This window comes from Mustela lutreola, chromosome 2 (genome assembly GCF_030435805.1).
Source record: "Mustela lutreola isolate mMusLut2 chromosome 2, mMusLut2.pri, whole genome shotgun sequence".
In the NCBI taxonomy this organism is placed as follows: domain Eukaryota; kingdom Metazoa; phylum Chordata; class Mammalia; order Carnivora; family Mustelidae; genus Mustela; species Mustela lutreola.
The window spans coordinates 19,961,313-19,972,565 of record NC_081291.1 but is presented as its reverse complement, the minus strand read 5'-3'; the positions used below and the strand labels follow the sequence as shown (position 1 = coordinate 19,972,565).

At 60.2% G+C, this 11,253-nt stretch overlaps 2 protein-coding genes across 5 annotated transcripts; both read left to right on the top strand.

Moving 5' to 3' along the window:
• HYAL2 (hyaluronidase 2) lies at positions 1-4,990 on the top strand. Of its 3 annotated transcripts, none has more exons than XM_059160974.1 (4): positions 1-145; positions 2,251-3,218; positions 3,733-3,822; positions 4,261-4,990. In XM_059160974.1, exons 2-4 carry the CDS (start codon positions 2,301-2,303, stop codon positions 4,669-4,671), a joined length of 1,419 nt encoding a protein of 472 aa, XP_059016957.1. In that variant the 5' UTR covers positions 1-145; positions 2,251-2,300; the 3' UTR covers positions 4,672-4,990. The 3 variants fall into 3 exon arrangements, with proteins under 3 accessions (XP_059016957.1, XP_059016958.1, XP_059016959.1); XM_059160975.1 differs by lacking the exon at positions 1-145 and adding an exon at positions 1,253-1,400; XM_059160976.1 differs by lacking the exon at positions 1-145 and adding an exon at positions 1,624-1,875.
• A 3,165-nt stretch (positions 4,991-8,155) lies between these two features.
• On the top strand, positions 8,156-11,250 carry HYAL1 (hyaluronidase 1). 2 transcript variants are annotated; one of them, XM_059160979.1, is made up of 4 exons: positions 8,156-8,838; positions 9,312-10,235; positions 10,596-10,685; positions 10,858-11,250. In XM_059160979.1, exons 2-4 carry the CDS (start codon positions 9,336-9,338, stop codon positions 11,170-11,172), a joined length of 1,305 nt encoding a protein of 434 aa, XP_059016962.1. In that variant the 5' UTR covers positions 8,156-8,838; positions 9,312-9,335; the 3' UTR covers positions 11,173-11,250. The 2 variants fall into 2 exon arrangements, with proteins under 2 accessions (XP_059016962.1, XP_059016961.1); XM_059160978.1 differs by having other exon boundaries at positions 8,157-8,812.
• The last annotated feature ends 3 nt before the right edge of the window (positions 11,251-11,253 follow it).

Here is an 11,253-nt window from a genome sequence, read left to right as displayed (position 1 = left end):
GGAGCGGGTGGGAGGGGATGGGGTTTATCAAGTCGCCGGCGGGCTGCCCGGCGGGCAGCAGCTGGTGCGAGTAGCTTAGCTAGAGAGGCTCACCCAGGGAAGAAGGGAGGCCGCCGACCTACTGGGCCCACGGGCTCCCACACAGGTGAGCCCAGTGCAGGCGACTGCTCTGCACCCCCTTAGATCCGCTCACAGGAGCTCTTTCTCCCTCCCCTCCCTGGCGCGCAGACGGGATGGGCTGGTGATGCAGACCCGGGCCCTTTGGGGGAGCTGAGCCCCGTAAGGGGCAGAGGATCTAGACGCAGGGAGATCTTGGCCCGGTCCGGCTCCAAGGCTGCTCCCCAGCGGGAGGAGCTTGTGGGGCGAAAGGGCTCATGATACCGGGTGGAGGCCGGGGGAAGCCCCTCTAGCCAGGCTGGCTCTCTGCGGTTGGGCCGGGTACTTCTGGGGGTAGCAGCCTCCTCAGGTTGAAATAAAGGCTGGGGGGCTCCTACAGGCCTCCAGAGAGCCTGGGCAGGAAGGAATGGGAGCCCAGGCATGGGCCTGTCCCGAATGCAGGTCGCGTGCTGGGGGCCCTATCCCCAGGGCCCGCTGGGCTTACAGACCCCAGCGGAACCCGCCACGCTGCGACTCAAAGGTCGTGTTGCCAAGACAACCCACAGCCTCCGCCCAGCCCAGCAGGGGCTGAGAGGCTGGTGCTTAGCCCCCTCCCCAAGACTAGCAGGGGGCGGGGCTTCCCTTCAGAATGGAATGGGGGGAAGGGAGCCCTGATACGTAGGGGACTGGGTGTTGTAGTCCCGGGAGGTCCGAGGTCGGCACTGGTCACTGTCTCTCTTTCCAAACTAATGGCCGCAGAGCTGGAAGCCACACTCGCGGGTACAGGGCCAGATCCTCTGCTGCCTCCAGCCAAGGCCCCGGGTCCCTCAGCACCACCTTATGGACGGGCGGAGGAACACCACCTTCTTTCTTCCCTCCGCGACTCCAGTCCCTAGCGCTGTCCCTTTAAGCTGCTGGTCGCGCGGCGGAGCCGGGAGGACTGTACCACCGGCCGCGAGCTGGTGGGGGAGGATATATTGGGCTGATTAGAGCTCGCGCCTCAGAATCCAGAAGAAAGCCCCATTCGGAGGGGCCTCACGGCCCCAGATGGATGGCCACATTCCTCCGCGGAGAACCTTGGAGGCCGAAACGCGGCACTGGCTGCGTGAAAGTCAGGAACACCTTCCTGCCCCGGGTCCACCTTCGCTCTGGATTCTTAAAGAGCCTGCGGGCCGGGGCTTGGGGGGGGCGGAGCAGCAGAGGCGCCGTGCCCGGGCCGCGCCTCGGCGAGCAGCTAGAGTGGGCCGGGCTGGGCCGGGGATGGCGGTGGTCATGGCGCGGGTCCCGGCAGCGCCCCGCGCGAGGTGAGGGCGAGCAGTATAAACCTAGCGGCGTTCCCACACAGGCTGAGTTCTGGACCCCCCGGGATGCGCCCAGCAGGACGGCCCAAGAACCCTCCCCCCACCCGGCCCGGCTCCGGCCCCACGTGCGGGGCGGGGGCGGGGTCCCGCACAAAGGACAGGCGAAGTGAGCTCCTCCCCGGACCCGCCTGGCGGGCGGGCGCGCGCGCGCGCATTCCCGGCGGCTGCGTAGGGAAGGGCCGGTTCGCTGGCGCCGCCGTGGGAGGTCCGCCGCCCCTTTGTCCCGGTGCGGGCCTCCACCAAGCTTGCGAGAGTGTCTGCGCTCGAGACAAAGTCCTGACAGCCCCACTCTTCTGCCGGGCGGGTGCTACACAGATACCAGTTCCGCGGCTGTGTTCCAGCTTCCTGGTGGCTGCATGAGCTGTGCCCTGCCTTATCCAAATGCTATCATTTCTCTGGATCGGGAATTCTTCACGGGGTACAGAGTGGGCCTCTGGTTCGGGGCTTTCTGAAACCTTGTGTTGGGTGGTATGCAGATATCTCTATTTCTGAGCGGCGAGTCCATGGCTCAGTCTGCCAGTTCTGAGTCACAGACCTACCTGAGGTCTCTGCCCAGCCATAAGCCACCTGCTCCAGGAAGGAGCCCTATGTTCCTGGCAGTGAGTTTCCAGGGTGTCTTGCATTCCCCTCACTGGCCTGTGGTCTCTCAGATCTGTAGCACTCACCTAACAGGGTCTGAACAGCCTGGGCACCGTGCCCCATCAGAGCCTGGGCTGTGGGAGTGTGAATAGGTTTGGGGTGGGCACCTCCAGGATTTTGTAGACTGACTTGCTCTCTCCCATCTTTCCCCCAGTTCCTGAGCTGGTGCCAGACAGGTGACACCATCTTCCTGCAGCCCCCAGCATGTGGGCAGGCCTGTGCCCTGCCGTCACACTGGCCCTGGTGTTGGTGGCATGGGCCACTCAGCTCAAGCCCACAGCGCCACCCATCTTCACCGGCCGGCCCTTCGTGGTAGCATGGGATGTGCCCACACAAGACTGTGGCCCTCGCCTCAAGGTGCCCCTGGACCTGAAGGCCTTTGATGTTCAGGCCTCACCTAACGAGGGTTTCGTGAACCAGAATATCACCATCTTCTACCATGATCGGCTGGGCCTGTATCCACGCTTCAGTTCCATGGGACGGTCTGTGCACGGGGGTGTGCCGCAGAATGGCAGCCTCTGGGCGCATCTGAAGATGCTGCAGGAGCATGTGGAACACTACATCCGTACCCAGGAGCCCGCGGGCCTGGCGGTCATCGACTGGGAGGACTGGCGGCCCGTGTGGGTGCGCAACTGGCAGGACAAGGACATATACCGCCAGTTGTCACGCGAGTTGGTGGCTAAGCGCCACCCTGACTGGCCGGCAGAGCGCATGGTCAAGCAGGCGCAGTACGACTTTGAGTTTGCCGCCCGGCAGTTCATGCTGGAGACGCTGCGCTTTGTCAAGGCCGTGAGACCACGGCACCTCTGGGGCTTCTACCTCTTCCCCGACTGTTACAACCACGACTACGTGCAGAACTGGGAAACCTATACGGGCCGCTGCCCTGATGTCGAGGTCTCCCGAAACGACCAGCTGGCCTGGCTGTGGGCGGAGAGCACAGCCCTCTTCCCCTCGGTCTACCTGGATGAGGCCCTCGCGTCCTCCACCCACGGCCGCAACTTCGTCAGCTTCCGGGTTCAGGAGGCCCTCCGCGTGGCTCACACCCACCATGCCAACCACGCGCTCCCGGTCTACGTGTTCACGCGACCCACCTATAGCCGCAGGCTCACGGGGCTGAGCGAGGTATGTGCCTTCGGCGGCCCTGCCTTCCCCCGCCACCCCCAACAACTGTGGGGGTGGGAGTGGGGTAGGCAGGGGGCCTCCTGCCCTCCAGCTGACTGGCTGCTCTCCATCCCCTCCCGTCATTCTCTCTGTGACCTTGTGAAAGGGTGGCATCATTAGGTCCATTTTGCAGATGAGAACATTCAGGTCGAGATGCTGAGAAATTTGCCCAAAGCTTCCCAGCACATCCAGGGCAGAGCAGGGACTTGGGACTAGGCTCCCTGACTTTGGAGTTCATCTTGATAGGTACATCCTAGATTTGAGTAGGCCATTGGTTTGGGAAATGGAAGCCTGAGTAGGAATGCAAATGGCTTGCACATCTAGTGAGAAAGGGAAACAGCCTCTGCCTGAGGGTGGGAAGGGGTATGGGGCTGAGGGGACCAGAAAGTCAGAACAGGGTGGGGGCCTGTCCAGCCTGTCTGGTCCTCATCCTGTGGTCTCAGTCTTCCCCAGTGACCATCCTCCTCCCACACAGATGGATCTCATCTCCACCATTGGTGAGAGTGCAGCCCTGGGCGCGGCCGGGGTCATCCTCTGGGGCGATGCAGGCTACACCACCAGCACGGTGAGTAAGACCCCCCCCCCAGCCTACTAGAGCGGAGTCTGCGGGAGTGGGGGACAGGCAGAGAGTTGCAGCTTTCGGCTGCCTACCTCAAGGTGGGCAAACCAACCTAGATGGGGCCCTTTGTCTGTCTCCCTCCCAAGGCGCCTCTGGTCCCAACAAAGAAAGAGTCCCTCCCCCATTCCCAGGAAAGGGATCATGCTGTCCTGAACAGCCTCAGAGGTCCACCCTTTCCCCTTACCCTACCCCCATCCCCTGGGCTCACCTCTGGAGCCACCTCCTTTCTCAGTGGAAACGGGCGGTCAGGGCTGGAGCACGCATGTATGTGAACACATGTGCATGCTGTTACAAGAATGTACAGGCACTGCAGGGTGAACACAGAGTTTCTATCCGGGCCTGTGGGTTAAGGCCACTGACCTGATCCCTGGCCTCTGTCCCCAGGAGACCTGCCAGTACCTCAAGGATTACCTGACACGGCTGCTGGTCCCCTACGTAGTCAACGTGTCCTGGGCTGCCCAGTATTGCAGCTGGGCCCAGTGCCACGGCCATGGGCGCTGTGTACGCCGTGACCCCAGCACCAGTACCTTCCTGCACCTCAGTGCCAGCAGCTTCCGCCTGGTGCCAAGCCATGTCCCGGGTGAGCCCCAGCTGCGGCCGGAGGGGGAGCTCAGCTGGGCTGATCTCAACTACCTGCAGACGCACTTTCGCTGCCAGTGCTACTTAGGCTGGGGTGGCGAGCAATGCCAGTGGGACCGTACACGGGCAACTGGGGGAGCCCATGGGGCCGGGGCTGGGTCCCACCTCACCGGCTCGCTGGCTATGGCAACCCTGGCCCTGACCTGGACTTTATAGGGATCTCTCACCCGGCTGCCGGGCAAGCTGGCCTCTGCCACAAGGGCTCTGCTGGGCACGTAGGAGCCTGCAAGAGGTGGACAGACTGGAGCCCCAAGGGGGCAGATCCCTGGGGATGCCTGGTAGGGCATCCATACCAGCTCTCACCCCCCTGTTCTAAGGGGGAGGGGCAATTCCCTGAGAGGCCCCTTCTCTCCCTGCCAGAGAGGAAGGGGGCTCAGCTGGGCCAGAGAGGACCTGACCCTACTCTCCTGCCCTTGGATAGTTTATTATTATTATTTTGGGGTCTCTTTTGTAAATTAAATACAAAACAACTGCTTCTGTGCTTAGACTGTGTGCACCTAGGCAGGACATGTGACAGAGATCCCAGTGTCTCTCAGGTTTGAGCGCAGCTCTGTCTCTATGAGACCCTGTGCTGGGGACTTCCTAAAGTCTGTCAAATGCACTCCGTGGAACCTGGAGGCCCAGAGCTGCCCATTCTGCAGCTGCCTGCTGAGGACCGGGAACAGAGGGATTCACATTCCATCCCAACACCCAGGGTCTTGCTTTCTCCATATTGATTGGAAAGTGGTTGGGCCCAGCCTTCTGTGAGGGACCAGGCTCATTGTGTTTCTGCTCCTTGCTTCTGGGTCCCCCCTGGCCCAGTGCCACTCACCTCGCCTTGCCCACCCAGGGAGAATGGGGAAGTGGATATTTGATCTTCCCTAGCTGGGCAGGCAGCCAGACTACCCCTCCTTGCTATTCCCATAGGCAAGGGCGTATCTTCCACTCCCTGCTCCCAAGGGCAGTGGACTCCAGCCCCACATACCTCTCCCCAGCTAGGTCACAGGTCTCCACTGGGGTTTGGGACCTGAATCCTGAAGTCCTGTCCCTGACCCACTCCAAAGATTTATGTTGGGGCAAGAAGGAGACATCTTGAGTCTGGGAGCAGAGACCTTCTTAAAGGTCAGCTCCTTCCTGGCACTGGGAGAATGTGGCTTGTCCCTTGCTTTCCCAGGGGAGAAAAGTAGCATCTGGAGTCATCAGACCAGCTCCAGCCTGCTTCATTCCCCTGATTCTGAAGGGGCTCAGCCCCTGTCCTCAGCCATCAGACCCTCACTTGGGGTCCCCATGTCCATGTCAGTGATGATACGGGCCCTGCCCTCAGCAAACACTGGCTGTGGGAAGACAGACTCAAGAAACAGCCAGGTGGTGAAGGGGGGCAGCCCAGCCACAAAGACTCAAGGGAGGTATCCTTGTGGAAGTGCCTTCTACAGTGAGTTTTAAAAGGGGAAGGGGAAGCTTGAGATAAAATGCAGGCAAAGGCTGGAGGAAGTCGGAACACAGCTGAGACTGAACACAGCCTGGCTCGGGCTCAGCCTCAGTCCTGGGCTGCGGCATGGCCAGGGTGTTAACTGCAGGAAAGGCAGGAAGGGCAGGAAGGGCCGCCTTCGAGCGCCACCACGCCTGACTTTGCCTGACAGCGGTGACCGCCTCACCTGTTCAGCAAACAGCATACACATGTACCTGGGCTGGGCTGGCCTGCATCCGTGAGCAACACCAGCAAACAGCATACACATGTACCTGGGCTGGGCTGGCCTGTCCTCCTGACGCACACCAGATACAGAGGCCAAGTCAGAGGCAGTCAGCAGAGCAGAGCCCGGAGCAGCAAGCCCCACCACGCTGATGCCAGCTCAGGTTGTAAAGTGATCCTCCTCCCTCTGGCTGACAACAGCCGAGCGACAGCAGAGAATGGAGGGAAGGGGGCCAAGCAGTAGCATGGGGAAGGCAACATCAGTTCATGCGGTGGGGGGAGAAGGCTGAGGCGGAAGGATGCCCAGCCCTCATGGCCACGGTGGGGAGAAGTCTGTTGGACAGAAGATGCAGGTGTTGGTCTATAAGGTCATGAGATGATGGAGCCAGCCAAGAGAGGGCAAGGAAGAAGCTGTGGCTTCCTGCCCTCGTTGCCCTCACACCTCTTGACTTCCCCTACCCAGCTGTGACCCTCAAACACACCAGTGAGCTACCCTACCCACATCTGTAACACCCAGCATCCGTGGCCTTCCCCACCTAGCCAGGACTGCATAGCCAGCAAAGCTGTGGTTTCCCCTACATGTATGACTTTACATGCCTGTTACCTCCCCCAAACACCTGTGACCTGTACCTATCTGGCTGGGACCCCTCCAGGCAAACCTGTGATCACCTCACATCCCTTTCCAGGAGGACCTGGACAACAGCCTTGTGGAAGGTGCAACTCGGGGACAGCCACAGCTGTGGGTGGGTCAGGGTAAAGCAGAGTAAGATGGCTCAGACCTGGGGTGTGCACGTCACCAGAGAGCAGGCAGGGCTGGACCACAAAGCTGGACAGACCCCAGACACACAAGGCACTTGGGCCAGTCCGGCCAGCAGAGCACAGCAGGGGTAGTTCTGTCTGCAGGGCTCTAGGGGGAGCATCTGGGGAGCATCTTCCTGCCGTTCCACCATTGGAGTGTCTCCCTTCAACCGAGGCTGCTGGAGGTTGCTGGCCTGACAGTTGGCTGAGTTGTGCCAATCGCGGCACTAGGTTTCTGGGGGCACCCGAAGGTACTATGAACCCTCAGGGAGAGGGAGTCGGGGCTGCCTTGATGCTCTCCCCCACCTCTCAAGAGTTGCGCCAGGCTCCCTGCCCCTAATGGTCATCACTCTGTGGCCCTGATTCCTGAATAAAACAGCAGCCACCACCTCTGTGGTGAGATCCTGTGCTGGGGTCCTCCTCTGGTGCTGTCAACTTCTCCATCCTAGCCTGGGGGATGGAGTGCAGAAGGTAGCCGGCTATCACTGACTCACTGGCCACTGTGCTGCGGGGGAGGGGTATCCCTAGCTCAGGCTCAAACTGGGCCCTAGACTCAGGCAGCACTCTCGCCCAGACCAGGTCCATGAGCTTTCCCTCACCACACCCTGGCAGGCGTGCCTGGGCCTGGGCCTGGGCCTGTGCACCTAGCAAGTCTCAGTAATCAGTTTCTGAATCAGCAAACAAGTGAAATCACAAAGGAATGAACAAGCATGTGGTCACTGACACACCCAGGCTCACCCAAACACGGGGTCTCAGTCACGAGACTACGGACTCTCACACCCAGTTCAGGTACTGGGTCCGCACTTGCACACGCACACACTACTGGGCCTTGCGCAGAGGCCTGGGCCGTAGCTGACCAGGGCTTCACAAAGACACATTCGCTGATTGGCCCCAACGTCGTAGACAGTGCCTTTTAGACTTGTCCCTAAAGCAGAGGGGAGTTAGTCACCCCCCACCTAGGGCAAGTGGGTGTAGGGCCTGGGGTTGCCATACTTCCAGGGGCCCAAGAAATGTCTTCACTTTTTCAAGCAGAGGAAAATATTTACTCATAATGGAACATAGAATAATGACTTCAGTCTGGATGGTACCTGTCCTTGCACCAGCACAGTTTAAAATGCATTTTTTAATGTTTTTTTTTTAAGATTTTATTTATTTGACAGATCACAGGTGGCAGAGAGGCAGGCAGAGAGAGAGGAAGGGAAGCAGGCTGAGCAGAGAGCCTGGTGCTGGGCTCCATCCCAGGACCCCGGGATCGTGACCTGAGCTGAAGGCAGAGGCCCCAACCCACTGAGCCACCCAGGTGCCCCTCATTTTTTAATGTTTTGAGGAAGGGGCCCACAAAGGTAAAAGTGCCCAAGGCCCACAGATGATATAAGGCAGCCATGCAGGAAAGTGTGCTCCCTCAGGATACGGTACCAAGACACCCAGACTCTGCTACCACACACAGACCTGCCCAGTGGGGTCTGCCACCCAAGCTTCCACCCCCACCCGGATTCAAAAAAAGCCACAAAGCCGGCCTGGTGTTGACCTTGTGGGCGGGGCTGCTTCCAGCCCAGCCCCACCTCCCACCAAGGCACTCTGTTAGGGGTGCCAAGGCAGCCCTCTGCGGGGCTCAGCCTTCCAACCCACAGCCTGCCCCTCAGCCCTCCCCCAGACTGGGTGGCGTGACCCCCCCCCCACCCCCTACAAAAGCTCAGAGTTTCCAGCAGCAGCTTCCTCTGAGTCTGGTGCAGCTGGGGCCAGAGTTGAGGAACAGAATCTTGCTGAGCCCTGCCTAGGCCCTCCCGCTGGGGTCAGGAAATCTGGAGGATGAGGCCCTTCAGCCCTGAGGTCAGCAGGGACAAGTGGGCAGACTGGTGGGTATACAAGAGGGTTGGGCTGACCTGTCCTTGGTTGCTGAGCATCTCTTCTTCCAATGGCTGGCCAGGATTCCTAGGGGAAGAGACAGGAAAGGATCCCCCCCATCAGTCAGGTCAGCCTGGGGGCCGAGGGCCTGGCTCTCAGCCGCACTTCTCAAAACAGAAGTGGTGGCTTCTGTGGCTCTTGGGGAAGGGGATTGGTTAGCGTAGGCCAAGGCGCCAAGGCAAAGCCTATGGGAGGCAAGAAGGCAGAGGTCCCACCCTCGAGGCAACTCTATGTGCCCTCCAGTGGCAGCGCTCCCCCTGCACGCCTTTCCTTCGCCCTCTGACCTCCCTGAGCCCTGAGCCAAGGTCAATGTTTACCCAAAGTGGAGCAGGGATGGATTAATAAGCAAGGGGCTTGGCCAGCCTTCTCTAAGCAGGGGTAAGAGTGTTCAGAACCTGCTCTCAGCTTTGCCTCCCCTGGCCAGGTTTCCCTAGACCCATCCTCTGCCATGGCAATCCACCTGCTTCCCACCTACGCCCTCTTCCTGAGCTTGCTCAGCATGGCTAAAGGCTCCAGGAGCCCCATGGTACCCAACCAGCCCTTCACCACCATCTGGAATGCAAACACGCAGTGGTGCCTGGAGAAGTACGGCGTGGACGTGGATGTCAGTGTCTTCGATGTGGTGGCCAACCCGGGGCAGACCTTCCGCGGCCCTGACATGACCATTTTCTACAGCTACCAGCTGGGCACCTACCCCTACTACACATCTTCCGGGGAGCCTGTGTTTGGTGGCCTGCCCCAGAATGCCAGCCTTGAGACCCACCTGGCCCGCTCCTTCAAGGACATCCTGGCTGCCATCCCTGCGTCCGACTTCTCAGGGCTGGCGGTCATCGACTGGGAGGCGTGGCGCCCACGCTGGGCCTTCAACTGGGACACCAAGGACATTTACCGGCAGCGCTCCCGGGCACTGGTGTGGGAGCAGCACCCCGACTGGCCAGCTCCTGAGGTGGAGGCAGCAGCGCGGAACCAGTTCCAGGAGGCTGCGCAGGCCTGGATGGCGGGCACACTCAGGCTAGGGCAAGCACTGAGGCCTCGTGGCCTCTGGGGTTTCTATGGCTTCCCGGACTGCTATAACTATGACTTTCGAAGCCCCAACTATACTGGCCAGTGCCCACCGGGGGTCAGTGCCCAGAATGACCAGCTGGGGTGGCTTTGGGGCCAGAGCCGTGCCCTCTATCCCAGCATCTACCTGCCTGCAGAGCTGGAGGGCACAGGGAAGGGACAGATGTACGTGCGGCATCGCGTAGGGGAGGCATTCCGTATGGCTATGGGTGTTGGGGACCCCAGTCTGCCGGTGCTGCCCTATGCTCAGATCTTCTATGACGGGACGAACCGCTTTCTGCCCCTGGTGAGTCTCCTATGACCCCACCCACCTTGTAGCCTACTTTGTCAGGCATTAGATCCAGTAAGGGAGGCCACACAGCCTTGGGGCACTTTTGTCCATTATTCCATTCCTTGAGTTCCTACTGGGTGCCAAGCTCTGTGCTCAGCAATGTTTTGGCCTTCATCACGAAGATGGAGTGCCTGCTGCATGGCACTCACAGGCTACAGTGACAGGCTTGCCTCTTGCCACGGGAGACTAGGGTGGCCCCCGGTGGGGGTTATGAGTTATTTGTCCCATCCAGTGGTGTTACAGCAATCTGCTGTGGGGGGTAGGGAGGAGAAAAGCTGTGCTTTTTTCTCAGAGCTGTGCTGTCCCTTTCCCCAGGATGAGCTGGAGCACAGCCTGGGGGAAAGTGCAGCCCAGGGAGCAGCAGGAGTGGTGCTCTGGGTGAGCTGGGAGAACACAAAAACCAAGGTAAGCTCAATGAGCCCAGAATGGGGGGTTAGGGTGGGGGCAGGGGTGGAGCTGCCAGGCTGATTGGGAAGACCCTGGCCTGCCCTTTCTATCCCTGCAGTCCTGGCTGGGACAGCAGGCTGGGGGCCATGCACTATTGTTGTGTGTCCCTGATGCTCCTCCTCCCACTCAGGAATCCTGCCAGGCCATCAAGGAGTACATGGACATCACACTGGGGCCCTTCATCCTCAACGTGACCAGTGGGGCTCTTCTGTGCAGTCAAGCCTTGTGCTCAGGCCATGGCCGCTGTGCCCGGCGCCCCAGCCACCCTGAGGCCCTCCTCATCCTCAACCCCACCAGTTTCTCCATCCAGCTTGCTCGTGGTGGCCGGCCCCTGACCTTACAAGGTGCCCTCTCACTTGAGGATCAGATGCGGATGGCTGTGGAGTTCCAATGTCACTGCTACCGTGGCTGGAAGGGAGCACGGTGTGAGCAGCAGGGCACGTAGTGACTGGTCATACACCAGGATACACACATGGAGCTCCTGTTTACCTTAAAAATAAAGTAGTTATTTTACCAGCAAAAATGG

Coding starts and splice junctions, on each gene's coding strand:
- HYAL1 (XM_059160978.1), top strand. CDS start 8,792: ATGAGGCCCTTCAGCCCTGAG. Junction 8,813..9,311: donor TGAGGCCCTTCAGCCCTGAG/GTCAGCAGGGAC, acceptor TCCCCTGGCCAG/GTTTCCCTAGACCCATCCTC. Junction 10,236..10,595: donor CGAACCGCTTTCTGCCCCTG/GTGAGTCTCCTA, acceptor CCCTTTCCCCAG/GATGAGCTGGAGCACAGCCT.
- HYAL2 (XM_059160974.1), top strand. CDS start 2,301: ATGTGGGCAGGCCTGTGCCCTGCCGTCACACTGGCCCTGGTGTTGGTG. Junction 3,219..3,732: donor GGCTCACGGGGCTGAGCGAG/GTATGTGCCTTC, acceptor CCTCCCACACAG/ATGGATCTCATCTCCACCAT. Junction 3,823..4,260: donor CAGGCTACACCACCAGCACG/GTGAGTAAGACC, acceptor CTCTGTCCCCAG/GAGACCTGCCAGTACCTCAA.